At 37.6% G+C, this 27,916-nt stretch overlaps 6 protein-coding genes across 9 annotated transcripts; 5 read left to right on the top strand and 1 right to left on the bottom strand.

Annotated features, from left to right (window-relative positions):
- The first annotated feature begins 422 nt into the window (after positions 1-422).
- LOC111480991 (anthocyanidin 3-O-glucosyltransferase 2-like) lies at positions 423-2,080 on the top strand. Its single transcript, XM_023126242.1, has one exon. The coding sequence runs from the start codon at positions 546-548 to the stop codon at positions 1,977-1,979; it is 1,434 nt and encodes a 477-aa protein (XP_022982010.1). The 5' UTR covers positions 423-545; the 3' UTR covers positions 1,980-2,080.
- Positions 2,081-3,143: 1,063 nt separating this feature from the next.
- LOC111481089 (extensin-like) lies at positions 3,144-5,971 on the top strand. 2 transcript variants are annotated; one of them, XM_023126420.1, is made up of 3 exons: positions 3,144-3,313; positions 3,746-4,678; positions 5,635-5,971. In XM_023126420.1, the coding sequence occupies exons 2-3, from the start codon at positions 3,772-3,774 to the stop codon at positions 5,664-5,666; spliced, it is 939 nt and encodes a 312-aa protein (XP_022982188.1). In that variant the 5' UTR covers positions 3,144-3,313; positions 3,746-3,771; the 3' UTR covers positions 5,667-5,971. The 2 variants fall into 2 exon arrangements, with proteins under 2 accessions (XP_022982188.1, XP_022982187.1); XM_023126419.1 differs by lacking the exon at positions 3,144-3,313 and adding an exon at positions 3,342-3,670.
- A 4,428-nt stretch (positions 5,972-10,399) lies between these two features.
- On the top strand, positions 10,400-11,697 carry LOC111480408 (36.4 kDa proline-rich protein-like). Its single transcript, XM_023125423.1, has 2 exons — positions 10,400-11,145; positions 11,444-11,697. Coding segments are annotated over exons 1-2 (699 nt in total). The 5' UTR covers positions 10,400-10,447; the 3' UTR covers positions 11,445-11,697.
- An 844-nt stretch (positions 11,698-12,541) lies between these two features.
- LOC111480407 (proteasome subunit alpha type-4) lies at positions 12,542-15,389 on the top strand. The gene is made up of 2 exons (XM_023125422.1): positions 12,542-12,683; positions 14,402-15,389. The coding sequence occupies exon 2, from the start codon at positions 14,414-14,416 to the stop codon at positions 15,164-15,166; it is 753 nt and encodes a 250-aa protein (XP_022981190.1). The 5' UTR covers positions 12,542-12,683; positions 14,402-14,413; the 3' UTR covers positions 15,167-15,389.
- Positions 15,390-15,511: 122 nt separating this feature from the next.
- On the top strand, positions 15,512-19,789 carry LOC111480406 (LRR receptor-like serine/threonine-protein kinase GSO1). 2 transcript variants are annotated; one of them, XM_023125421.1, is made up of 4 exons: positions 15,512-15,707; positions 16,502-16,677; positions 17,789-18,138; positions 18,169-19,789. In XM_023125421.1, the coding sequence occupies exon 4, from the start codon at positions 18,232-18,234 to the stop codon at positions 19,585-19,587; it is 1,356 nt and encodes a 451-aa protein (XP_022981189.1). In that variant the 5' UTR covers positions 15,512-15,707; positions 16,502-16,677; positions 17,789-18,138; positions 18,169-18,231; the 3' UTR covers positions 19,588-19,789. The 2 variants fall into 2 exon arrangements, with proteins under 2 accessions (XP_022981189.1, XP_022981188.1); XM_023125420.1 differs by having other exon boundaries at positions 16,496-16,677.
- Positions 19,790-21,406: 1,617 nt separating this feature from the next.
- Positions 21,407-26,398, bottom strand: LOC111480405 (ultraviolet-B receptor UVR8). Of its 2 annotated transcripts, XM_023125418.1 has the most exons (8): positions 26,298-26,398; positions 25,658-26,263; positions 25,050-25,189; positions 23,996-24,190; positions 22,827-22,955; positions 22,565-22,720; positions 22,071-22,251; positions 21,407-21,985 (listed from the first exon to the last, which is right to left on the bottom strand). In XM_023125418.1, exons 2-8 carry the CDS (start codon positions 26,230-26,232, stop codon positions 21,970-21,972), a joined length of 1,392 nt encoding a protein of 463 aa, XP_022981186.1. In that variant the 5' UTR covers positions 26,233-26,263; positions 26,298-26,398; the 3' UTR covers positions 21,407-21,969. The 2 variants fall into 2 exon arrangements, with proteins under 2 accessions (XP_022981186.1, XP_022981187.1); XM_023125419.1 differs by having other exon boundaries at positions 25,658-26,381.
- Positions 26,399-27,916: the final 1,518 nt, after the last annotated feature.

Below are 27,916 nucleotides of genomic sequence, written 5' to 3'. Positions count from 1 at the left end.
AAACAGAGTAACTTTAAATTTTTACAAAGAAACAAGGAAGATATGATCGATCAAAATAGTAAAAAAATTCAAACAGTAACTTTAAATTTTCACAAAAAAAATAAAGAAGACGATAAAAAAAAAACTTAAAAGTACTTTTAAATTTTCACGAAAAAACAAAAAAGATATGATCAATCAAAATGGTAAAAGAAAACACAAACAGTAACTTTAAATTTTCACGAAGAAATAAAGAAAATACAATCCATCAAAATGGTAAAAAAAACTCGGTATTTTTGCATCTTGTCACATTAACAAAAATTCGTTATAAAAATTATAAAAATATTTTATTTTCAGATTTGTATTTAATAATTATTAGAAACATCTATATATATATATATATATTTGTGGATAAGTATTGAAATATTAAATGGTTTATAATAAAGAATTAGAATATTTTTCCCGTCACAACTATTTTATACCTTCGTTGACAAAAACCATCAAATTAAGACCCACGACTGGTTTTACAGAAACACGATCCATTCACTGTTCCGTTGACTTTTCCCGACATGGAGACGGCGGAACTGGTTTTCTTGCCGTCGCTGGCAGTCGGTCACCTCGTCTCCACCCTCAAGTTCATCACTCAGTTTCTCGATCGCGACCACCGATTCTCCGCCACCATTCTCCTCATGAAACCCCCATTTGCCCTGACGCCGACGCCAGGAAACTCCGATCCGCCGCCGCCTACCTCCACGCCGCGCATTCGCTATATTCATCTCCCCTGCCCCCCCGATCCTCCTCCCATCCAAATCTTACACAAATCCCCTGAGAATTACTTCTCTCTCTATGTCGAGAGCTACAAATCTTTGGTTAAAAACGCCGTTGTTGACCTTGTCGTGCCGGTCGCTGGCTTGGTTCTTGATGTTTTCTGCACTTCCATGATCGATGTCGGCGATGAACTTGGCATCAATTCGTACATCTTCCTCACTTCCGGCGCGGGATTTCTCGGATTTATGTTTCATCTCGAAGCCCGAGATCGATTAGTCGGGGTTGAATTCGACAAATCGGAAGCCGATTCAACCATCCCCTGTTTCACCCACTCTGTTCCGATGGGAGCTCTGCCTCAATTTGCGTTTAACGGCGACGGCGGATTCAGTTCCATGGCGAAACAAGCTCGGAAATTGAAGGAATCTAAAGGAATTATCATCAATACCTTCGCCGAGCTTCATCAACCCTCTGTTTGGAGTTCACTCTCTGAAGATGGGATCCCTCCGATCTACACGGTGGGGCCGGTGCTCGACCTGAAAAGCGAAAATCGGCCAACCCCAGATGAAAAACAGAGCAGGGAAATCAAGGGTTGGCTTGATAATCAACCGCCGTCGTCGGTGGTGTTCTTGTGCTTCGGTAGTTGGGGATGTTTCAGCCAACCCCAAGTCATGGAAATAGCAAATGGGCTCGAGAGTAGCGGAGTCAGGTTCCTCTGGTCTCTGCGTAGCCCACCTCCGCCGCACAAGCAACTCGAACCACCGTCTGATTACGCCGATGTCGACGACGTCTTGCCGGAGGGATTCCGGGAGAGGGTTAACGGGAAAGGAAGAGTATGTGGGTGGGTTCGGCAAGTGGATATTTTAGCCCACAGAGCCATTGGAGGGTTCGTTTCACACTGCGGATGGAACTCCATTTTGGAGAGCATTTGGCACGCCGTGCCGCTCGCAGCTTGGCCGCAGTACGCCGAGCAGCAGATAAACGCGTTCGAGCTGGTTAGAGAACTGGGTTTAGCGGTGGAGATGAAGATTGATTACCATAGGGACTGTGGATATCTGGTGAGTTCCGATCAGATCGACAGAGCCGTTCGATGCTTGATCGACGGCGATGATGCAGAGGAGATGAGGAAGAGAATGAAAGAAGCTAGCGAGAAGAGTAGAGAAGCTCTTGTTCATGGTGGTTCTTCTTACACTTCATTTGGGAATCTCATTGATAACATGGTGGCCACTTTTCTTTAGCTCCAATTTTATTATTACCCTGTATTTCGATGTTTCGTGTTTTTCATCTAGATCGAGTGTGTAAGTTGTACGATCTTAATATTCAAGAAGATTGAAACTAATTGTGATATCCCTTCGGTGGAAACCTCTCTAGACTCGTTTTAAAAACATTGAGAGTAAACCCAAAGAGGATAATATATGTTAGTGGTGGGCTTAGCCCGTTACAAATGATATCAGAGCCCGACAATGAGTGATGTGCCAACGAGAAAGTCTTTCTCTGAAGGGGTAGACACGAGGCGGTGTGCCAATAAAGATACTAGCCCCCAAAGGGAGGAAGATTTGGAAGGGGTCCATCCCACATTGATTGGAGAAAGAAACGAGTGTCAGCGAGAACGCTAGGCCCTGAAGAGGGTTGATTGTGATATCTCACATCGGTTGGGGAGGAGAACGAAACAACTTTTATAAGGGTGTGGAAAGCTCTGTGTAAGAGACGTTTTAAGGATAATCTTGCAACATAGAAAAACGAACAATTTTAGGGATAGTCCAAGAATCACCTTTGAGCCATAGAATTTCTCCTAAAATATAGAATTCAAAGGAGATCTTTGGAAGACTAGAATAATCCGCTCGGGGTCTAATAGCAATCATAGGACTAATTTGAGGCCTATCTCGAAATGTCTAAGGACTCCTAAAGAATTGATGTTCAAAAGAGAATATCACAAAATGTCTTAAAAAATAGACAACTAAAATCCAAAAGATTACTCTCAAATTAGGCTTAACACTGCCAATATCATAATAGAAATTGGACCACTACAACGAACTGACTAAAAAGATCGAGAAATTAAGGATCAAATAAAGTAAAGACACTCGAGGCAAAAAGTCAAATCCATAGTCGACCACCTCTGGTATCACAATAGCACTTCATCTCCTAAAGTACATTTTGAAGCATTTTAGTTATGGTCGGTGTAGACGTGATTTTGGTAAACAATCATATACACTGGTATTGATATGACATGAATAGTAAATACTTAACTATACATGAAAAACAAGTAAAAGGGATATGGAACAAACATAACCATAGTGGACAAAGAAACACATATGACATGTTTGAGGAATATTCTAAAATAAAACATTTAATTTAAAATTTTAAAAAATCATTAAATTGAAATTTAAAAATTGAAGCTTCAACAAACAAAACCTCTAGTTGAGCGACTTAAAAGAGAAGCAACAGCACCATTCTAAAGGAACTGATTCAAGGCGGAAAAAAAATTCAGCAATGCGAACTTGGGAAAAGCGCGAATCACTGATCCAGATAGAGACGGCAATCCTCTTTGAGTAGAAAGCAAGCAACAAAAAAGGTATCCAAATCTCCAATTTCTTCATCTTCCTCCTCTGTCAAGCAAGAATCTATACCGATTTTGTTACAGGTCGGCAAAGTTCTGCACTTTCATGTCGTCTACATTGAATTACATCTCACTCTCACTCACTGAATTGAGTGAGTGTACTGTTGAATGAGTGATTCTTTATTCTTTCATGGGTGCCTCTGCTTTCCTCCCATGCTTTTCATTTTGGTTTACGCACCCGCTAAGTGTTTGTATAAATGCCGCATCGAGATTAATTCATTTGGAGTGCTTATTGAGCAATGGAGAGGTTGCGTGTTGTCATAGTTTGCTTTTCTATTGCGTTTGCATCCACTGTTGTGGCTGTTCCAAGTGGTAATTAGTTATGTTTTATGATATCAAATTCTGCCTGTTTTGTGAAGTGTTCATGAGACTGTTCTTCTCTTGCAGATGTTGGGATTCACTCGAGAAGATTGATGTTTGGAATCAGTGGAAGCTCATCCCGTGAGTCCTTGAAGAAGGTGAAACTTCAAATTCAAGAGGGGTTGATTTCAAAACCTCAATTGAAATACTTGAATGTTGAACCAAATGCTGTTAGTATTAACTCTCCATTCTCTCTGCCTCCTTTTGATTCACTTGGACCATCCCCATTGCCGGAAAACTCTCCTCCTTTCTGTGAAGAGGCACCGCCCTATACTCCTCCGTCGCCATCAACACCACGACCGGCAGGTGGTCTGCCACCTCCGCCGCCATCTGGGATGATCTATTCCTCCCACATGCCCCCACCACCGCCATCTTCTCAGCCCAATGTCCCTACTAGAAGCCGAAGCCCACCACCACCAACCCCACCCAGCATCATTCCCATAACCCCCCCTCCACCACCAACCACACCCACCATCAGTCCCATAATCCCGTTAGTCCCTTTAACCCCATTAGCTCCATATCCTCCTGGGAACGTTTCCAGCCCCACCCCACCAACTGGGCCTCCAAGCCCACCTCACCGCTATGGGCCTAGCCCACCTAAACATGCTTCTGGGCCACCCAGTTATGGGCTGAGCCCACCAGTGTTTCTGCCACCAGTAGTGCTCCCTCCCTCATCTGGTCCACCTCCTGCATCACATGGGGGGAAGCCAAGTTCCTCTGGTGCGGCATGGTGCGTGGCTAAGCCCACTGTGCCTGATCCAATAATTCAACAGGCGATGGATTATGCTTGTGGGTCAGGTGCCGACTGCAAATCCATTCAGCCTAATGAGCATTGCTATGAACCTGACACTGTTCTGGCACACGCGTCGTATGCTTTCAATAGCTATTGGCAGAACACTAAGGCCACTGGTGGCACCTGTGACTTTGGTGGGACTGCCATGCTTGTAACTGTGGATCCAAGTAAGTTCACCGCTCGCCTGTTTCCATCATGTCTTTTCAAATTTGCACACAATCTCAAGCACCATCCACCCCTGCTTTCCTTGCACGTAATTGAATAAATTAGACTTCAAAGAAATTTGCACACAATCTCAAGCACCATCCACCCCTGCTTTCCTTGCACGTAATTGAATAAATTAGACTTCAAAGAAAACGCGTCACTTTAAGGAAACTATTAGTATCCGGCGGTCCAGCCTTTTCAAACCATTGATGTGAGATCTCACATTTGTAGGACAACAAAACATTCTTTATAGAATGGTATGTAAATCTCTTACTAACAGACAAGTTTTAAAACCTTGAGAGAAAATTCGAAAGGAAAAATCCAAAAGGAAAAATCCAAAAGGGGCAATATTTACTAGCGGTGGACTTAAGTCGTTACAAATGATATCAAAGTCAGACATTGGACGATGTGTCAGTGAGGAGGCTAAGCCCTGAGGAGGGTGGACATGAGCTGGTGTGCCAGCAAGGACGCTGGGTTCCGAAAGGGGTAGATTGGGGGTCCCACGTCGATAAGAGAAGGGAACGAGTGCGAGTGAGGACTCTGGAACCCGAAAGAGGGTTGATTGTTTTAAAAATCTTAATGGAAAGCTTGAAAGGAAAAGCCCAAAGAGGACAATATCGAATAGCTGTGAACTTGGGCCGTTACACTTTGTTTTCATCTTTTCATTAAAGTTTACTCATCATCCATCAGCTTTGCTGCTTCCTTTGATCCAAAAACTTAAACAGATCAACTGCGCCCATTATAGAGATAATGTTACTTAATCAAGCACCAAACATCTCTTGTTTTTCTCTCTTACTTTCACAGAAAGAACACTTATGTCGGCCTCCAATGAGGTTTTTATTGGTCATTTTCGTTTAAATATGCATACTTTCTTCTCCAAGTAGACTTTCTTTCACTGAAAGTGACTTGATTGTGGCAGGTTTTGAAGGGTGTAAGTTCGTCCTCGTTTGAGATTAGAAATGGAGACACACACAGTTGGTTCGCCATTTTTGACATTTTGAATAAACAAACAAACCAAGTGCTGCTGCCTTGCCATCTCCCTTTCTACTCATTCATTTTCAGACTTAGACTGATTCAATTTCAGGCTTAGAGATCTATGATCATACTCTGTATTTCTCAATCAAGGAGCCATCAAGTTTCTTTGTCTTCTAACTTCAATTCCTTTCCCATTAGTACTTAGTGTATGTTTGGGTTACCTCTTAATTCAAGCATGTTCTTAATAAAAATTGTTTAACGTTAACGCATTTATACGTTTACTTACCTTTTTCAAAGAGGTTTATGTTAGTTCAAATTTATACGTAAAACACTATAACTAACTTACCACTGCTGCAAAGGTCATCGAAAATGGTATCAGGTGATGGTCATTTGAGTGTTTGTCGGAGGTGGGCAATGGTCGTTAGAGGTGGTGGTGGTAGTAATCGTCAACATGAGCGGTGGTGGTACTCACTTGTGACGACTATAGTAGAAACAAAATAAAATGTGAGGGTATTTTGGTCATTTTTACCTATCATGAAAATTTAAGAAATGTTTTAAATTAAACAATGGTGCAATGAGAAACAAAGTTATATTTCATATTTTTATCGTTTAATTCTTATTTAAAAACTATACCTCAATTTTAGATCGTTTTGATTTTAGAAGATAATTCTACCAATGAACTATTTATCTTTCTTTGTTTCATTACAAGACAACTAATTCAACGAGCTAAGTTCCAAACAATGTCTACTTTTCAATAAAATATTTGTAGTAAAGAATTTTATCACTTAATTAAGCCAACCTAATTTAAAAAAAAAAATTAAATTATTTCTCTTGCTTTGTCCACACTCTAAGCCAAATGCATCCATTTCTTCCAAATCAAACTCAAAATAGTTTTTAGTACTAAAAAAGAATGCCAAATTGATACCCTTTTATGCTATAGCCTATAGCATTTGTTTTTTAAAATTAATTAATTTCTATTTTAGGAACGGAGCCGAAAGGTTTGAGCATACGTCATCCGTGCCAACGACGACCCAGATTTTAATTGGCTAACTTACTTAAGAGGGAGATTGTGAGTTTCAACAAAGTGCAATTGTGACACTTTAGACTTTCAATGTGAGATCTCACATGAACTGGAGAGGGAAATGAATTTGTAACGACTCAGATCCACCGCTAGCAATATTGTTCTCTTTGAGTTTCTCCTCAAAGCTTTAAAACGCGTCTCCTAGTGGAGGTTTCCACACCCTTATAAATAACATTACAAAATCATTCCTTACCAGGATGTGGAAACTTCTCACTAACAAATACGTTTTAAAAATCGTGTAGCTTATAACGATATCTCATCGTTCGAGAATAATGGAGAAAATCAAATCTAGAATGAAAAGATCTTGTGATGAGTTCAAGTCAAAATCAAAGTAATCAAATCAATTTATGGTTTGGCATTCTCTCGATCTATCATGCCTACCAAATTCTTTATCAATTTTCTTTCAATTTTCAAACTTTTACAACTTTCATATATATATTTTTTTAAACATTCCATTTTTATAATTAAATTACTCGAACAAATGATATATGAAAAAAAAAATGATATAGACGTTGATATCCAAATAAAAAAATGATATATGAATGAACCGGGATCACATCGATATAAAATTATGATTAAGAAATATTTAAAACACATTGATAATTACTATTTATACCAACGTTTAAATTTTTTTTATAATTTTTAAAATTTTAAAACATTTAGTTTTTTAAAAAATATCATCACAAATTCACAATTATTATTATTTTAAAAAAAAAAATCATAATTTTTGTGTTGATTTTTTTTGGATGGATGAAATTTCCTCTTCAATTAAGACAAAATAATAGTAATAAAAAAATTATATTTATTAAAAAAAATCCCCAAATTTGACAAAAATGAATAAATCCAATAAACAAGTTGAAATTTCTGAATTTAAATTCAATCAATTAATTAATTTTATTATTATTATTATTACTATTAATTTCTATTTTTGTTTTTTTTTTCATTTGGAATTTATTTTTGCTTTAATTATTCCTCTTTTGTGGGCCCACTTTTATTGCCATATTTTAAAGCAATCACAACCTTACTCTACTTTTGGATTTTTTTCCATTTTTTTTCTAATTTTATTCATAATAACCACGTGGAATTATGGCTTTTTTTATTTTTATTTATTTATTTATTTTTATTTTCACCCATCTACAAGTTGCCTTGTTAATTTTAGTGGAATTAATTAGTAAATTCATTTATAATTAACAAATCCAATCAACATAAATAAATATATATACCTACAAATTTTAGGCTAAATTATTTTTTTCGTCCTTTGAATATAGGAGCTCGGTTTTGAACTCCAGATCTCGAGAAAAGAAGAATTATTTTAAAAGACTGTTACGATATAATTGATAATTTATACCGCTAGACGTATAAAGAAAAAATTACAATAAATAAATAAATATATATATATATATATGTGTGTGTGTGTGTTTGTGTACATCGATACATATACATACATTGTGAGACTCCATCTCGATTGAGGAGGAGAACGAAACACCCTTTATAAAGATGTTAGAAACCACTCCCTAGAAGACGAATTTTAAAAACTTTTAGAGAAAGTAAAAAAATGTCAATATTTGCTAGTGGTGGGCTTAGACCATTACACACGTAAAGACAATATTTGTTAGCGGTGGACTTAGATCATTACACAGTAGAGGACAATATTTGTCAGCGGTGGACTTAGACCATTACACACGTCGATATTGATTGATTTTTTAAATATGTGAAGTGAAAAAATATCAACCAATTAATTATATATATATATATTTAAAAATAATGTTATTCATAAAATATAATTTAATTTCTTACTTAATAATTATAAAGGCGTAACATGGGGCACAGATAGAGAGAGAGAAAAGTCATGAGTGAGAATGGCCGACATCACGGATTCACTATTGTAAGGAAAATGCATGGCTGGATGCTGTCTATTTCTATTTTTAAATATTATATTTTTTTAATAATAATATTAAAAATTTATATAAATTGAGCCCTTAATTCAAATTTATTATTACCTTTAAAAATTAATTTTTAAATTTTTAAATATATTTTATCAAAGAAATCAAATTTATCTAAATAATTTGAACAATTGGAACCAACCCAATCCAAATATTTATGGTCCGAACGAGTTGAGTTCATTATTTAATAAGAGCTGATTGTGTTGAAAACAGCTACGTTTGGATCTATAAAATATCTTATCCCGACCCATTCTAACCCATCAACACCATTAATCATAGTTTATCGACTTTTTTTACGTAATTATTGAAATTTTATTTAGAATTTGCATTAAACCGAGTGTGAAAAAAAGAGAAAAAAAAAAGAATTTTTTGACTCGGGAGTGTGAAATCAAATTAGGTCAATCAAATCTCTTTCACTGTTCTCTAACCAATTAATGAAAGAATCATTAATAAAATCGAAGTCACGGACTCAAAAAGCCACATTAATAACGTAATCCTTTTCATTATAGTCTCCACTATCATATTCCGTCATTATTTTATCTCAAAACTTTATATAAATCAAATTAAACATTAATGTATCTAATTTCGTTGATCCGTAAGAACAAATTTCATCCACTCGTTTCAATTCGTGGTAGATCACAATTAAACCATTTTCTACGACCGTGTCTATCAATCTATCATGTGATAGCTTTTTGGCACGAATGACTCGGTCCCAAATGACTGTGACTCATAGTTTCGATTCTTCTTATTGGTCAATAAAACACACATAGATCTTAAATATTTTTAAAATCCGACGTAAAATTCATCCTCAATTTTTTGTCACTCTATAATATAATATATTCATTTATCTGTATAATTATATATATTAAATTTAAATTATTGGAAATGATGAGTTTATACACAGATACATACATACATATATATATATATATACACACGTATATATATTTCCATGTTACTTATGGCCGATTTATACGCGATTTTTGCGCTTATTCTCCTTATTTCCGTGATTCCATCGGCTCTCCAAGTCAACTACGGCTTTTATTTTTTCTCATAATTTTTATATATACTCATGTAATTAAAAAAAATGATTATTAGTTGATAATATATATTAATATAATTTATTATTGTAACGACCTTAAAAAAAATAAAAATGATATGAATAAACTTAGACTACGTCTAATAAAAGCGACGCGGAAGATATATCGATTAAGAAAACTTTAAAAATTAAAAATTACTATTGACCCAAATTCTAGTTGGGTGGCATACTCGAGAGCGATGGTAAGTACCACACACATAATATTAAAGTAATTTATCAAAAAATATATCATAACCAATAAAACGGTATGATAACTTGTAGACTCCACATCAGTTGGAGAGAGGAACAAAACATTCTTTATATGTGGAAATCTCTCTATAATAAATGATGACGACAATACGTAACAGATAAAACAGACAATATCTGCTAGCAGTGAGTTTGAACTGTTACGAATGATATCAAAGCTAAACACTAGGGTGTGCCAGTAAAGACGTTTGTATCCTAAGAGAGGTGGATTGTGAGTAGAACCTCTCCCTAGTAAAAGTGTTTTAAAATAATGAGGCTGACAGTAATACATAACAGACAATATCTAGACCTCCTATCCAAACACACATTTCTTCGCCTATAAAAACCCTAAACCCTTCCCCCGAGTGCTTCACAATCACATCACTTCCTTCCCTTACTCACAAAAGACATGGGAAACCTCTCCCTTTCCCTCTCCCTCTTCCTCCTCCTCAACCTCTCCGCCCTTCTCTCCACCCTCGCATGCGACTGCGGCAAGCCCCCTTCCCACCACCCTCCCGCCCCCAAGTACAAACCGCCGCATTTCCCCCCGAAACCCCCCAAATCCCCGCCCTACAAACCCCCCAAATCCCCCCCTCCCTACAAACCCCCCACCGTCAAACCCCCTCCTCCTCCCTATGTCCCAAAGCCGCCGGTATCCAAGCCTCCTCCACCCTACGTCCAGCCTCCAGTATCCAAGCCTCCTCCCCCATACGTCCAGCCACCAGTACCCAAACCACCACCGCCACCAAGGTACGTGCCAGTGCCTAGCCCACCACCACCAGTGAAGCCAGCTCCAGTAGTGCCGTCACCGGACACACCGTGCCCACCACCGCCACCAAAGCAAGGGACATGCCCCATTGACACGCTGAAGCTGGGTGCGTGTGTGGACTTATTGGGTGGGCTGATCCATATCGGAATTGGCGACCAAACCAAACAAACTTGCTGCCCGGTTCTTGAAGGGCTCGTGGATTTGGACGCGGCGGTGTGCCTTTGCACCACCATTAAAGCTAAGCTTCTGAATATCAACCTCATCATCCCCATTGCCCTTCAAGTACTCATCGACTGTGGCAAACACGCTCCCTCTGATTTCCAATGCTCCCCTTACTAGTAAGTCTCAATTGTTCCACTTATTTATTTTAATTTTTTAAAGAAATTAACGAATCAATTTAATTTATAAAATTTTTATTTATTTTAAATCAATAAAAAAAATAAAGTCATTAGAGCTTATACTCATCGATACAAAAAAAATGGTAAATAATTATTAAATATTGGGTACGTGGAGACGTGGAACCAATGACAATAGGTCATGGAAGGTCATGGAAATGGGTCCAATTAATTGAGTGGTGAAAATATTTTAATATATTTTTAACAGATTTATTAATATTTATTTATTTATTATTTTCAGGAGTCACGGGCGGACGGAAAAAGATAATAATAATATTCGAAATTGGCAAGTGACAGCAGTAGAAGCAGACAAGACAAGCCTACTTTTTTTTCTTTTTCTTTTTTTTTTTTTAATTAATGTTTGGTTTGGTGTGAAATTTTAATTTTAATTTTAATTTTGTGTTTGTTTATTGTCGTGTAGTAAAAATATCAAATCTATGTTCTGTGCCACAAAAAGTGACTGTTTTTCATTAAACATTTTAATAATATTTTTAATATGCTCATTGCTTGTCCTTTTATTTTCGGTAAATAAATATTAATACCTCAAACTGCATAATAATAATAAAATTAAAAAAACATTAATTACTTATAAATTACCAAATAAATAAATAAATAAATAAATAAATAATTTTTAATTTTGTCTCGTAAATTTTATAAATGTTTTTAATATGAATTTAAATTTTATATTTTGTTTCTAATAATTTTTTAAGGATTTATTCCATACATAATGGGTATGTTTTTTTAAATAATTTTAGTTGATTAGATTAAGATGAAGTGTTAATTATATTAATTAATGTTTTTACTGTAATAGTCCAAGTCCACTTATTGTCGTCAACCTCATGGTTTAAAAACATGTGTGCTAGGCACAAGTTTCCACATTCTTGCAAAAAAATGTTTTGTTCTTCTTTTCAATCGATGTGAGATCTCAAAGTAAGTATTTGGATTAGTATCGGTTCTGCCATGTAACTATGAAAGACGCGTAAAAGGGAAAGTCCATACGCGTTTTAAAAGTTTGAAGGGAAACGTAGAAGAAAAAGTGCAAAGAAAACAATATCTACTAGCGGTAAGCTTGAACTGTTACATCAAAGTATCTTAATTTAATTTCGAACTCAAATAAAAATAAAGAAATAAAAATTTTTAATTTAATAAAATTTTTTGAATATGTGGATTTGCTAAGTTTGAACACTTCCTTTTAGTGACCATTATAATCGTAGAAATACTGAAAATGATTTTCTGAAAATATTTATAATGTTATATTGGGCCGGGCCTGATTTTAACCAGAAGCCCAACTTTCATGGGCCATAACAGGCCCACTCGAAAGGCGAAGTTTTCTTGAGGAAGAAGCCGGTAGCTTTGTCGCTGAACTTGCTGAAGTACAAATCTGCTCTGCTCTGTAACAACATCAGCGATCTGAGCGAGCGAGCGGCCTGGCTGGCTAGTGTTTTCTTCAACTTGTTGCTGTTCCTGAACTTCGTTTCCAGGTGATGTTCTACTTTTTCTCTATTGATCGTTTAAATTTGGAATAGGCAGACATTTGGCAGTTCGCTTTACGAAAAATGGATCTTCGAGGGTTGTGTAGTTATCAAATTGCCAAATAGAGGAGTAAATTTGGTAGGAAATACTGGAAACTGTTGTCTTTTGAAGTTGGGCTGCGTTCACCTGCTTTGGGCATAGTATGGGTAGGGGGAGAGTGAAAAAGTGGAATATGATAAGTGTTCGTTATGAGTTGAACATAGCAGTGGAATTTTGAAAATACATTCAAGGTTTAAGAGACGTGGGATGGGATTCTGCGATCCATTTCATTATTTTATTTTATGGTTTTATGAATTAGGCGAACTGTAACTGTTTCAGAATGCTAATTAGTCATTGGAAAGATTAACCAGCTCTCTCCCCTGATTGGCCTATCAAGTACTGGGAGCCACTTTCTGGATTCTCCCATTATGGAGTACTTTGGTGTCTAGGGAGATAGTGATTCAACTCTTACAGGTGGTGGTCCTAATGTGGGGAAGGAATGCGGTGTTAGATAGGAAATGATTATGGAGTTTTCCTTTTGAAGATTTATCCATTTGGTATACTATCCTTGTTGAGTAATATCCAAGTGACCCCTTGGTTGGAGAACGATCAATGCAAAGAATATTTTAGTGGAATTCCTTGGAGTATCTAGCTTTTCCGTTTATGATTGATTTGCAAGGCTGCTTTTTTCAATTGGTTAGTGCGAGTAGTAGGTCTGAGATACCGTTTAGATGGTTGAATAACGCTTTTCTAATTCCTCAACTCGATTAGTTGACAAAATAAATGCAAATGTAGTTTCTGTCTCTAACTTTCATTGAAAAGCTCTGGCATTTTAGACTCGGACTGTTTTGACACTAGAGGTTGGAAGTCAGGAAAATCCAATACAACTATTGAGTATTCTTTTGAAAATTTCAACAGGAGTCAATTTGTTCTCTGCGTCGATGTCAGTGAAGATGGTCTGGAAAGCTATGTATCGTGAGAGAATATAGTTCTTTTTTTGGTCTTGACTCTGAATATGGACTTGTCAAGCTGGACCATTCATTCATGTGTCTCTATAATGCACATGAACAAATGTATTCATGCAACTTGTAGTTTTTGTTTTGTTTCCTTTGGATTTTTATGCCCTGTAGTCTGTTTTGTACCCTTCCGGTTTGTAACAAAAGTGTACTCTCTATCATCATTGATAGAGTAGAAAAATTATTCTGTAATATAGAAAGGGGAGATAAACTGCGCTATGGGGGAGCAGCAACTCATGGGGGATGGAGGAAGCAGACTAAAGTTGTTTGGATGTGTATGTGTGTGTGTGTGTGTGTGTGTGAGAGAGAGAGAGAGAGAGAGAGAGAGAGACTGAAGTTATTTGGGTGTGGGTGTGAGAGGGGAGATACTTTTTAATGCCAATATAGCAATGCATTTCTAGATCCTCAGAAATCATGCAATTCATTACGTTGGAAGTGTTGAAACGTACAAAAATATACAATTGGATTTAAAATACATACATACATATTATATATATAAATATACTTGGCCCCTTTGTCTTTGTTATATTTTTATGAAAGAGGTGTCATTAGTATGTTGTCATGTTTGTCTCCCATCACTGCATCCATGCCACTTTGAGTGGGATCATTCTGCCCTGCTAGATTATCCATTCTTACTGTCCTACTGGTTTTTTTCGCCCTCTTCATAACAGGATATCAAAAACATGTCTAGGCGATATGATAGCCGAACAACAATCTTCTCTCCAGAAGGTCGTCTTTACCAGGTTGAATATGCAATGGAGGCAATAGGAAATGCAGGCTCTGCAATTGGGATATTGTCTAAAGATGGAGTTGTCTTGATTGGTGAGAAGAAGGTCACTTCCAAACTCCTGCAGACCTCAACTTCCACGGAGAAGATGTACAAAATTGATGATCATGTTGCATGTGCTGTGGCTGGAATAATGTCTGATGCAAACATATTAATCAACACAGCAAGAGTTCAAGCCCAGCGATACACTTATGCTTACCAAGAGCCAATGCCCGTTGAGCAACTGGTTCAATCTCTCTGTGATACAAAGCAAGGCTACACTCAGTTTGGTGGTCTACGGCCCTTTGGCGTTTCTTTTCTGTTTGCTGGATGGGATAAAAATTATGGCTTTCAATTATACATGAGTGACCCAAGTGGAAACTATAGCGGTTGGAAGGCTGCTGCAATCGGTGCAAACAACCAGGCAGCACAGTCGATGCTCAAACAGGATTACAAGGATGATATCACCAGGGAAGAAGCCATCCAGCTTGCACTTAAGGTGCTCAGCAAAACCATGGACAGCACAAGTCTGACTTCAGATAAGCTTGAATTAGCTGAGGTTGTCCTTTCACCCTCTGGAAATGTCAAGTATCAAGTTCGCTCGCCCGAGTCCCTAAGCAAGTTGTTGGTGAAGTCTGGTTTGACTCAACCGGCTGCTGAGGCTTCCTAAAGATGCTGGATTACTTGTCACTTGGTCTAACGCATTTCATCTTCATCATATGACCTGAAGTGAACACTGGTGTTTGGATATGTCGTTAGATTGTTGGTTTTATTAATGTGCACTCTATAAAGTTTATATTTACTCGTGTTAGAAACGCTGGTAATTATCCTTACTATGTGCAACTATCAAGTCAAGTTATTACATTGCAATTATTTTTATCTTTTTGTTTGACGAACACCGAAACTTGAACTTATCTGGTATTTTTATTATCCTTGCCTGTCATGTACTATCAATTAAATTGCATACCTTTAGCTGTGGTTACTGCATTCTCTCTCCTCTCTCTCTCAAGGTAGGGAAGGGCAAAGGCCCTTCGTTCCATGGTATGAGCCTCCTTTTCCCTTGCAAATTTGTGAGAGAGAAGCAGTTACTTCTTGACCTGGAAAATGAGAACGTTAGAAGAAGAGAGAAGGGAAAAATAAATTGTGCAGAAGTTATCGTGGGTGCGTCGAAAGCGTGCACGAGAAAGCCATAGCATGCACCAAGACCTCAGGTAATTCTCGTCTTTCGCTATAGTTTCCTTTTCATTCTCAAAATCTCAGTTGGTAGGGTATTTGCCATTCAAACTTGCTGTTGACTCTTTTCTACACTAATTTACGTTAAAAGATAGCAAAGTTCTCTCCATTGGGATGCTTTTGGTTTTTTGTACAATGCAAGATGGGCTTGTTGCGATATTATGAGCTGCTCTGTTCATGGCTAAAACTTGGTGGTAGAAGCTCATTATAAACTGATGGGTTTGGATGTATTTGTAATTTGATTCACACGATTTCATTCAAAACCTTAAACATGATGTTGGTTTGACATCCATGGAGTAAAGGTCCTTCAAATCCATCGACCAACTGGTCGGGGATTGAAAGCCTCTTGGGGCACCTGCCTCCGACAATCAACATCTCATAAGTTTTTAGGCAGCTAGATGTTATTCATTTTTGGGATGAAGGGATCCACATATCAAATGTGAATCTACTTCACTATCTATAACCCACACATCAAACTCCTTTGTGAATTCTGGTTTTAAATGCAGTTTTGGGTGCAAGCAGCCATTTCCTTTGATCTTCATTGCATCCTGAAGGGTAAATTCTTTCAGGCTCACTGCCCCATCTGTGGAGTTGAGAATGGCAATTCAAGGAATTTGGAATATTTCCTTCTCATTTTCAATGCATGATGTGATTGAAATTTGAAACTGAAGCAAAAGAAAAACATGTCTTTGTGGAATTGCTGATTTCTGCTCTGTTCTATCATTAAATAACTGAGATTTTCATTGACATCATTTCATTGTTTTAGTTTCAGATAGCAAAAGCCTCCAAAGTTCTCCACATGGATGTCTGCCCATTTGCGTTTCAGAGCATAACGTACGATTATTGAACCTCTGCAAAAGTCATTTGGACTTTACCATATCAAAATCATCATGGCGGATGTTGGCTCTACAACTACCGACACAATTCATCCATACACTCTAATCTCAGGTTTGAAAAAAAATAGTGCTGCTCTTCATCACATGTTTCTAAATCTAATAGAGCAATCTTATTGGCGTATATTATAACATGCCCCCTTGCCTCCATGAATTAAATTTGTTTATTTTGGATCTAATACCAAATGGCTCGTAGAACTTGAATTACAAATTTAGTCTCAAAACATTTAAGTTCGTATTTATCCGGTCTATTAACTTTAAAAAATATTGAACAGATCTTTGAGCTAAGTCGTAGTACTTTTAAAATGCTTAATAGGTCTCTAAACTTTTGATTTTGTGTTTGAACAGGTCATTGACATATTCAAAATTTTAAAAGATTAATTATCTATTAGATAAGGACATTGAATTCTAAGTTTAGTAAAATGCTAAACTTTTAATTCTTCTTCAGTAAATTTGTCAATTTTTAAAAATAGTCGATAGGGTTGAAGGACTAAATAGACACAATCTTAAAAGTTCAATGACCTTTGTAAAGTTTACGATAATGACTTGAGGTGAGATGTCGATCGTATTCTTAGCAAATACATGAACTGTCTCAACCACATCGTACTGTGCGTGTTTGCATTCTAGTTAGTTGTTAATTTTCGGACTCTAATCCTTAGAAAACGTTGGTGGCACTCACTATTTGATGGTCTATATCATAGGTACCATATGAAAGGATAACTAAATTTAGATTAAAAAGGTAGAAAAGAAAACAGCACTGACACCATATGTAATTGTAAATGATATATACCCATGCTGCAGCCATGTGGTTTAGTGTATGGCACTGTGCTATCAAGCTTTAGGTCTCCTACATTTTTCTCTCGTCTTTTGTATTGCGAATGTCTTATGTTTATAGACTTGTCTGACAACTTTGTTCTGATTAACATGTTTGCAAATAGCAGCTTCCCTCAACAGCTCTTCCTTTTGTATTGCTGATCCCACTCAGTGACAAAGATCTCTCATTTCTTTAATTAATTGCTCTCTCTTTCAGTATTAATGAACATTAGAAACCACTTTTTGTATTTGGAGTGATGAATATATTGATGGATTGTTGGTTAAGTTAGGTCCAGCACTGTTTTGTGTCTGCAATGAATGTATTTCCACTGTTTCCTTTTCTCATTTTGCAGATGGGATCAACGAGAAGCTCTTAGGAGGGACATATTATTTATTGATATAAATATAAGGTGGTTGAAGGAAAGGCATTCTTGAACAAGAAAGGTCGGTAAATAATTTCTCTCCATAAAATATATCTTTTTTGTTCGTATAATCATCTCAAATATGAACGATATGATCTGTTTTTTAGGATATTATGTCTCGAATCTTTCAAGTTAATTGTTAGATATTCTAAAGAAAATAGTGTCGGTTTGTCTTTGTATAAATTTTGGGAAAATATTAACATCGAGTCCTCTCTTGTTGTATGGAAATTATTAAGGCGGGTACTCCGAACCTAGCGTGTAACGGATCAAGAGGAGAGAAAGTATATAAATATACAAAGCTTTCCGCCAAGCATACAACTCTTTGAGTGATTGTGTATTTGACAGTCTCATCATAACAGTGGACCTAACTTCATATGAACTTCTCTTTTTTTTCCTTTTTTGGATTAAAGATCACATTTTTACGATCTCTTCCAAACATTTCCTCCATTCCCAAATCCTTGCTTAGCTCTGCTCCAATGGCTGAAACTCCCTTCTCTCTCTCTCTCATCCTTTTCCTTATTCTCTCTCTCCCTCCTCTGTCCCTTCAGTTGCAGGGGAACATCAGCGCCGCCGATCTTCAAGCTCTAAGAGTCATTAAAAACACCCTCACTGATCTTCCCCTCCGCCGGAGCCCTTCCGGTCCCGGGTTTTTCTCCACTTGGGACTTCTCCTCCCTGGATCCCTGCTCCTCCTTCTCCGGCGTCGTCTGTGATCTCGGCCGTGTCACAATTCTCTCTCTTGGCACTGGTGGCTCTGATTCGCCTGGCCTTGCTGGGTCTCTCCCGGCTGCCATTTCCGACCTCTCCGAGCTTACCCAGCTCATCCTCTTCCCTGGCATTGTTACCGGTCCGATTCCGCCCCAACTGGGCTATCTCCGGAATCTTCGAGTTCTTTCCTTAACGAACAACCGCCTCACCGGCACAATTCCGGACACCCTTTCCGCTCTCTTTCGTCTCCACACTCTCGACCTCAGTCATAACCAGCTCGCCGGAATCATTCCCCCGACGCTCACTAAGCTTCCTGACCTGAAAATTCTGATCCTCTCGTCGAACCAATTCTTTGGTGAAATTCCCGCCGACATTTCGTCTCCTCTCCTTCATCTCGATTTGAAATCCAACCGATTAAACGGTACTCTTCCGCGGTCGCTGCCGTCGTCTCTCCGGTATCTGTCGCTTTCAGAGAACTCTCTGTGGGGCCCTCTTCGCGACGAGCTTGATTCTCTATCGGAGTTAGTGTATCTCGACTTGAGCGTGAACCGATTCAGTGGGCCCATCCCTTTCTCTCTCTTCTCACGCCCTTCCCTCTCCTCTCTGCTCCTCCAACGGAATTCTTTCTCCGGCAAGGTCCCACCGCTGCCCGACCACACAAGCCCGGTGATGTATGGGGTTGGATCCGTCGTGGATTTGAGCCACAACAATCTGTCTGGAGAGATGTCAGCGATTTTCGCCGGCGTCGAGACGCTGTTCTTGAACAACAACCGCCTCATCGGATCCATACCGGTGGAGTACGTGAAGAGTGTGAGAAGCGGCAGCACCACCACTCTGTATTTACAGCACAATTTCATATCCGGGTTTCCACTGGAAGCCGGTGCCGATTTGCCCGATACGGCGGCGCTTTGTTTGTCCTATAATTGCATGGAGCCGCCGGTGGGCGTACAGTCCTGCCCGGCCAGCGTCGGCGCACCGCTGTCCCGGCCGCCGTGGCAGTGTCCACTGCTAAAAAGTCCATGAAAGTAGCTAAAATTATTAATAGATTATAGAAAAAAAAAAATTCCCGTTTTTATTGGGTGTGAATCTCTTATCTAGTGTTTTTTTTTCCCCACAATTGGGAGTTTATGTAATTGTTTTGCAATATGGAGTGAATACCATATTATTAGAGAATGGAAGTCGTCTTCGAAATGTTAAATATTATATCCCGTAACCATTAGAACCATTAGAGTATGTACCATTTCTAAGTTCACTTTCAACTAACTATTATTAAGAGATATATGCATTATTGTTCAAGTTTTTAATATTTTCAATTTTTTTTAGAAAATAATGTTAAAAAAAATATCCAAAACATTTAAAATAAGGGATCTAGAAACTCTTAAAAATTTAGAGATGTACACAAAATTTCAAACTTAAATAATAAGCTACGAACCATAAAAGATATCATTAATGTTTGAAATAAAAATTGGTACTTTCAAAACTAAGTTCAATGTCTAATTGTAAAAGGGAGGATGAATTAAAATATGGGTAACTAATTGAAGTTATAATTAAGAATATTTAGATTTGAATAATATATGTTGAAGCAAATGAGGGAGAAGAGTAATGAATAAAGAGATAAGTGGAAGAAGGGGTGAGATTAATAAATGGAGATTTGAGGAAAGAGAGGAAATAAGACAATGCAATAAAAGAAGGGGAAGTTTGTCACGCACCCAACCCCCGAGTCCACCTCTAGAGTTAATATTTCTATAATCGAACAAAGAGTTCATCTTTAAAATCGTAAAAGTGATATTTTAAAATTTAAGGATTAACATGAAACTATAACTCAAGTAACGACACACTAATAGGCTCGCATGATGAAAAGTTAAATGAACTAATAAGGTAAGAATAAGCCACCATGACTAGTGGCCTTCTCCGAGACGATAAGGTACATAGATTCAGAGACAAGTTCAAGAGCAATTAGATTAAATGACGATGTTTACCGAATTTACAGTTTTTGAAGGAAAATCTTTGATCTTTGATTGGTTATAGTTATACCCACTTGCAATTCCTCACAAGCACATGTTCAAGAAATAAAACCCGGGGACGAAGCGTACAACCCCTGATCTGGCTCCTTTCCTAAATGAAGCAGCTCGACCCATAGAAAAAAAAGCGAGACAAGTTGACATGGTTAGCCAAATACGCCTCCTCCTTGGCAATCTAAATAATTGTGCTGCATCATTCAATAATTTCTTGGGAGGGAAATCAAGAATCCAAGCAACATTATTGAGGAAAGAGTGATAATCCCATAAATCACTAACACTACCCCACAAGAAAAAGGATAACAGTCATGCATGGTAGGGACACAAGGAATAGAAAGAGAATAGACACTACAACTTAGAATTTCAAGTAATATTTGAAACACACAATAATGACAGTCTAAAGAAAAAGCAGAACATGCAGATCCATAAGCTTAAACCAGTGACCATCCCACTTACCTTTACACGCATGGCTCTCACAACACAGACAAGGCCTTGCCTTGGCCTTGGCCGTGACCTTGGGCGCGCACTCCCTGACACGCCATTCTTAAAAGTTGTTTCTTTAAGCACAATCTTGTTCATCTTTCTCCCTCTGTGTTTGTGCTTCTGATCCCCCCAATCTTACATCTTTGAATCTACGAAACATGTTCACTTTTTTTAGCCCCTTTTGGTTGCTGAATAAATAATCGAGAGGACCACACTGACCTGTCTACTTCAAGCTCCCCCCCCACCCCGTGGTGCCCTTGGTTTGCAGATAGCCATGGTGCATGTTGGAAAGCCTACAAAACGCATCAGTGCAATCTTGACCAAATAATGAAACAGTAGAGTTATGAGAAAACATCATTGACACGTTCTATTAACACTCCATGAATAAATATGTATTATGTTTAACTTCAAGTGTCAAACATTCAATAATGCCAATAATGTAGAATGCACATTATTCAACGAGAAATAAGTACTTCCTACTTTTGGGTTGGTGGGACGGTACTTCAGGATTTATGCTTTTTATTGAGGATAACTCTCGTGTTGAACAAAGATATAAAGAGAAAGCTCAATTATCATGAGAGAAATCAAAGGAACATTCTAAGCGTTTGAGGTAACAAATGGCTACTTTATATATCTTTCCTAGAAAAAGCAAAAGATAATGAAAGACTAAAACTAAAGATGGTCATTCTATGATGCTTTTGAATGTTCTGTGAGAGTAAACAGATTATCTAGTCGAATGGGAACACAGGTGAGGTGATTGTTTTATCAAAAGTGGCCGCTCAATTTGAAAGATGCTGAGCGGCAGCGGTTCTTGCAGTTCATATCCCAAGTCCCCTGCTCGTAAGTTCTAAGAATATCAGCCAAATGTTTCTATATTTGATTTTTCTCGGGACCACCACGAATTTTACATCCTGTTTTTCCTGCGTGATAAAGAAAAGGAGGATGAAGAACTTTTATTAGAACGCCCAATGTTTTGGTAGCAGAACCACCTAGGGGAAGTCTTACCTTAAGACCAAGCACATTGCATGAGATGCACCAACTGCAACTGATAAAACATGGTAGGGACCCAACCCATCATCTTCCATTAGAAATTTGACCTCAACAGGACATGGTTGTGCCTCTGGCAGCCCAGGAACACCCAATTGAGAGTCTTTGGAATTTCCCCACATGTACAATTTGCCCTCAGCTTTCACAATCCAGAAGTGACTTTATCAGTGTCTTTCAAAGACGTGTCTAATGAAATGATCAGAACAGTATGTCGAAGTAAGAGCGTAATGCAAAAGCAAGTATTTTCCCAAAGAAGTTTATGGTCATTCCAAATGCTAAATATGTAATATAATCATAATAATAAATAAACAAATAAACTAACTAAACTGTGAAAATGACTTCAACTTCCTGCCTAACTGGCAGAAGAAAACGAAGTCAACGTGTATGAAAGCACCAAAACAATGTGATATTAAATTCTATATGTATAATAGAAGTAGATAACCAATGGCTACCTGTTATAGCTGCTGAAGAGGAACCACCACAGGCAATATACATCACTCGCTGATCAGCTAGAGCATCAATGACTCTCGGTACTTTTTCATTTTGTATTGAAGAATGCCCCAACTGACCATGTCCACCATAACCCCAGGAAAGTACTTTCCCATCACCTGGGTTAGAATAGCAAGAAACCTTGATAAACACAAGATGTGGATACAATAAACTCGAAGAGCAAAACCAGTAAGTGAGATGTGGCTGCTTCTATAGTCAAGTTACCCGTTAATCCAAGTGAGTGGTATCCACCACAAGCTATTTGAATGATGGGTGTGTCTTCAAGACTAGGAATAGGTTTTGGTTCCCAACCACCATTCTTATTGCCTCTACCAAGCTCAAAGTTGGTGCTTGCTGCATAAGTTACCAACAGCGAAGCATGCGATGTTAATAATATCGGTTTGCAAAGTTGATTTTTTTTTTCCTAGGGGATAACTAAGCTCAAAATCTTTATTTATAATGGCTAAACCTGCAACCTCATGGCCTAAGGCCTAGCAGCATGGAAGATGCAACAAAATTTAAAAATTCTAACTGTGGAACATAACAAAGTAAAAGGAACTAACTAGCTCAGTTTTTCCACGTTGTAAAATCTTGCACATAGATGTAAGTTCTAATATCAAAGTCACTGCCATAAAAAGAAGCCAGGTCTGATCATTTTATAGCTCTCATTAATTCCACTGAACTAACCGAACACTTTATGTGATGTCCCACATTGGTTGGGGAGGAGAGAACAAACCACTATTTATAAGGGTGTGGAAACCTTCCCTAGCAGACGCGTTTTAAAGCCTTGAGGGGAAGCCCGAAAGGGAAAGCCCAAAGAGGACAATATCTGCTAGCAGTGGATCTGGGGCGTTACACTTTATCACAAATAGGCCAGGCAAAAGTTCTTTTGCAGTAAAAATCTGACACCACAATATAGTCATTCACTTTTTTTATAGGTGTTTTTTTTTTTTATATATAGAAAGTCATTCATTGATCATGCAAGGTGTCATTACCCAAAGACAAAGACCTATCAATTTAACGCATTCAGTTGCATATCTTCAATGTTTTTTCTGGCATTTGGCCTGTGAAAGACCTTTCCATCATTCTGTAATTGCAGCCTTAAAAATGTTTGTACAGCATAGTGGCTTCTTATTTTACAAGCACAATTTGAAAGCATTCTACAGCAATACTATAATTTTATGAACTTTTTAAGACCTCAATTGAAGTAGCACCAATAATTTATTTCCTGATACTTTGATTTTGGAAAAACATCATGATTAAGCATCATCATTTCTAGACTGTTATTTTAATTTCTAAACGAGTATCGTAGTCTCAATTCAGTTTCCATTTGTAACCAGAGGAAATTTGTCTTAATGCCCTTATGTTGGTATACATTAAACTGAAACTCTTACCTCCCCAATTCCAAAGCTTCCCATCCACTCCCAGAGCCATGGTGAAGAAACCACCACAAGACACAGCAGCCACAGGTGCAGACAATGCTCTCACTCTAGAAGGAATGCTCAGTCCTCCTCCCTCATTTGGGCCTCGACCTGGACCAAGACCCAATCTACCATCACCTTCATCTCGGCCCCAAGTATATAGTTCGCCTATATCGGTGAACACAAAAGATGAAACAACTTTAATATGGAAACCTGCAAATTCTTACCGATTTCTGGGAAAGAATAGATGATACAAGTGTGAAAATAAAGATCAAAGATCATTTAATTAATACTATTATCTTTTTATGAGAAAATATTGTACGCAACCAACAGGAACAGCAATATTAGTATTTCATGAGAACCATCTAGACTATTTGAATTTGGTGCATCCAAAAATTGAGCATAGGGCACTTAATAAAACTAAAATTATCAGGAAGGGATTCTCATAGCTTACTTTTGAGACAGACCAATTGTTGTGGAAGTGTATGGTAGGAAAAGAAGGAAGGCTGGTGAGGCTTGATCTGTGAGTAAGGGAGACGGGTTTTGTTCGGCGTATCCCACTTAGTTAAGTAGTTTGTTAGAGGAATATGAGAGGGACTTATGCTTAAACATGGTTAAATACATTAGTGAGAGGGGAGTGAGGCATCTTTCATCCTTTTTGGGATATTTTACGGGAGAGAATAGAAAGCTCTCGAACTTGGGCTTATACCTTTTTCTTTGAACATAAATAATAACAGAGGTTCATCATTTTGTGTCTCTAAGTAACATCAGCAGTACGGAGCTATACCAGATTGCAACAATTATTTATTCTTTGAGCATAACATACCTAGTTCTTGATTATGTTTACATTACTAAAAATGCCCTCCAAACCTATCGGTTCGGAAGCTTACACTTCTCCTGGTTTTTTTATGAGAGAAATATAATCCCACACAATGAAGGAACCTTTTAGCCATTGTTAAACCTAACTTCCCCAGCAAATATTCATTTTTCTGTCTAAGGTAGCATCAATAATGAAGGGATAAACAACCTGATTCCGTGATAGCTGCAGTATGGGCACCGCTAGTTGAAATGTGTGTTATTCTACTCCTCCATGAGCCTTCTACCAATCTAGGGGACAGTTCACTGTGATAAACAGAATGTCCAAGCGCACCAAAGCCACCGTAACCCCTGGTAGCTTCATTTTTTAATGACCGAAGATCAAGTTTGGCAGTTTAAGAACAGAATCATAATCATGAAACGGAAAGTTAAGGAACATGATTTCTAAGTAGTATATGAACTGAAGGGGCATGCATTGGAGTTAAAACATGTTTGAGAGTGATTTAAAATGATCAAAATCAACTTTGTAATTAATTTTATACTTTTAAAGGCGATTTTTCTTTTCATAAAAATTGATTTAAAGTGGGGTTTTGAATACAACAAACATTTCAAAATCACAGCCAACCATCCCCTGAAATTATGATAAAGCATTTCTCAGGTTAACTTGTACACTTCGAAATCATCTTATTAAGAGCTAAGAATAATCATGAAACAGAGTCATCCTTACACACAAGAAACAAAGGGATTCAATAGAAAATTGAGTAGCCAACTTAAAAGCGTTAGTAAAATTGAAAATATGTATCAGGTTGCGATACTAACCAAGTTAAAACCTGCCCAAGCGAGTTGAGCGCAACGGAATGCAGACCCCCAAGAGCAATGCAACGAACACCCTCTAAGCGAGGATTCAAGGTGGGAATAAAGACAGGGTATTCATGGCCGAAACCGAGACGGCCGCCGTCGCCCTTACCCCAAATCCAGCAATTCCCATTAACAAGCAAAGAAGAATGAAACAACCCACAAGAAATACCGACCTCGAACAAACCCTCATCCCCAGAATCTCCATTCTCGCTGGAGCGTGACGGAAGCTGCCCCGGGGATAAAGCGATTGTATGGAGATCGGGAACAATTAAATTAGCCACAGGGGAAGGATATAGACGGATTTCCTCAGTGCCACCGCCGAGCTGGCCGGAGGAACCTCTGCCCCACGACAGGAGCTGAAGGGTAGCCGTGGTTTGGGCATTGATTGGATGGTTTTCTTCGGGAGAGTCGTGTTTGTAGAGCCAGGGAACTTTTGTCGAACTGGACGGCGGTGGAGGCGAAGCAATCGGAGAAGAGAAATGTCGGCAACGAGTGAGATTGATTGCCAGAGAACGATGTGGGCGAAGAAAGTACATATCAAAAGCTCGATCGATCAGTCGGCAGTGCGGTTTTACTTGCGCCTCAATTCGACTCTCAGCCGAGTAGGGCGGCAGAATCAGAATGTATTTCTCCTACCAGACCGGAATCCCATATCGTTTCTTCCAAATTTATGATAAATTAACTGATATTCATGTTTGTGTCTTTTAATTTTATGTTTATTAAATTTACACATTTTTTAAATAGAACAATAATCTATTATACATAACGTTCCTTGAATTAAAATATAAAATTCATTAAATCATTTAGAAATAAATTTCTTTTATATCTTTGATCTGCCTCAGCCTTGATCAAGGTTAGCTTTGCTTTAAAATTTGCTTCCGCTACTGAGTTCATGAGAGGTTTTATTTCTAATGAAATCAACATTAACTAAATCATCCATCTGGTTGACTATAATTTTATTGTGTACTTAGTTAAACGCTGACTTATCGATGCACCATAATGTTGGGATCTATTTGTGATATGTCTGTGTGACTAGATGAACAAGTCTACATTTTTTTCAACTCCTAGTTTAGTTCCAATATTTACTAGAACTGTAACGTGAAGCGAGGAGTTGATCAACCTTCTTAATTAGTCTATCATGTGATTCTTCTAGTTCAAGTTGTCTTACGGCTAAAATAGTTTGGTCAGCCTCGAGCTCCTCACGTAGGTTGAGGATCTTGTCAACTTTCATCTTGTTTACTTCATCATGTGGTTCTTTTAGTTTAAGTTGTATTGCAGCTAAAATAGTCTAATCGACCTTAGCCAATAGGTGCCACTCAATCTCAGCATCAAGTTCGTACATTAGCATAACATTAGGTTCGCCAAATGTGCTAATCAATTTGCTCTAATTTTTCATTGGCCTAATGCGCTAATCAATTTCTCCTCCGACACTAATGTGGTGGCTGTAACACTAGATCCAATGTATAAATTAACTAAGAGAATTTTGAGCGTATCAAAGGTTTGAAAAACAAAAATTAAACTTTCTAAATTGAAGATAACTATTTATATGATCCTTTTAAGATTTATAAATTTTACCTATAAATTAGATTATAAATGAATGGCATTGAATTGAATCAGAATGACGTGAATCGGGACATGCTCATTCAAAATTTCACCCAGAAAAAAAAAAAAATTAACATTCCATTAAGAAATAATAAAATGTTTTGAACTATGGTGTTATTTCTTATAAAATTGTCAAATTCCAAATTAGTAGTTCGAATCAATCTTAACTCTAGAAAAAAAATCGAAATGAAGTGTTATCGCCCAGAATTAATGTGGATGGAAATATGAACATTTCTAGTAAAAAAAATTAACAAAATAAGCCTTTTACTATCTTTACATTTTTAATTAGTATTTGGTCGGTATTGTGTTGATATTTTTTTGGTTGAATTTTTTTTTTTTTTTAATATCTATTTCGAACTTATGAAATGAAAATTTAATCCCTGAATGTAATCATGCAAATCACATATATGGTTTTTTTTAAAAGAGATTGTATCCAAACATATAAACAAGTGATACTTACAAATCAGAAGTCTGCTCTGGAAATTTCAATGGCTACTTTTTTTGGTGGCCTCAGTTTCAACATTCAAATTCAATTTCTGATGTGTTCCTGCACCTGCGTTGAATTCTGAAGCTTCTTCTCGTGAACATATCATCTGCAGGCTGCATCTCAGTAGAATA

The sequence above is a fragment of the Cucurbita maxima genome, unplaced genomic scaffold, assembly GCF_002738345.1.
Source record: "Cucurbita maxima cultivar Rimu unplaced genomic scaffold, Cmax_1.0 Cma_Scf00006, whole genome shotgun sequence".
In the NCBI taxonomy this organism is placed as follows: Eukaryota; Viridiplantae; Streptophyta; class Magnoliopsida; order Cucurbitales; family Cucurbitaceae; genus Cucurbita; species Cucurbita maxima.
The sequence above is the reverse complement of the archived record's forward strand: the minus strand, read 5'-3'. Positions and strand labels throughout refer to the sequence as shown.

What these genes read in the sequence shown, in the direction of transcription:
- LOC111480991 (XM_023126242.1), top strand. Translation starts at nt 546, where the DNA reads ATGGAGACGGCGGAACTGGTTTTCTTGCCGTCGCTGGCAGTCGGTCAC.
- LOC111481089 (XM_023126419.1), top strand. Translation starts at nt 3,598, where the DNA reads ATGGAGAGGTTGCGTGTTGTCATAGTTTGCTTTTCTATTGCGTTTGCA. An exon ending in TGTTGTGGCTGTTCCAAGTG is followed by an intron (nt 3,671 to 3,745) that starts GTAATTAGTTAT and finishes CTTCTCTTGCAG; the next exon opens with ATGTTGGGATTCACTCGAGA. An exon ending in GCTTGTAACTGTGGATCCAA is followed by an intron (nt 4,679 to 5,634) that starts GTAAGTTCACCG and finishes TGATTGTGGCAG; the next exon opens with GTTTTGAAGGGTGTAAGTTC.
- LOC111480408 (XM_023125423.1), top strand. Translation starts at nt 10,448, where the DNA reads ATGGGAAACCTCTCCCTTTCCCTCTCCCTCTTCCTCCTCCTCAACCTC.
- LOC111480407 (XM_023125422.1), top strand. Translation starts at nt 14,414, where the DNA reads ATGTCTAGGCGATATGATAGCCGAACAACAATCTTCTCTCCAGAAGGT.
- LOC111480406 (XM_023125421.1), top strand. Translation starts at nt 18,232, where the DNA reads ATGAACTTCTCTTTTTTTTCCTTTTTTGGATTAAAGATCACATTTTTA.
- LOC111480405 (XM_023125418.1), bottom strand. Translation starts at nt 26,232, where the DNA reads ATGTACTTTCTTCGCCCACATCGTTCTCTGGCAATCAATCTCACTCGT. An exon ending in CTTGGGCAGGTTTTAACTTG is followed by an intron (nt 25,190 to 25,657) that starts GTTAGTATCGCA and finishes TGAAGCTACCAG; the next exon opens with GGGTTACGGTGGCTTTGGTG. An exon ending in CCACTCACTTGGATTAACGG is followed by an intron (nt 22,721 to 22,826) that starts GTAACTTGACTA and finishes ATTCTAACCCAG; the next exon opens with GTGATGGGAAAGTACTTTCC.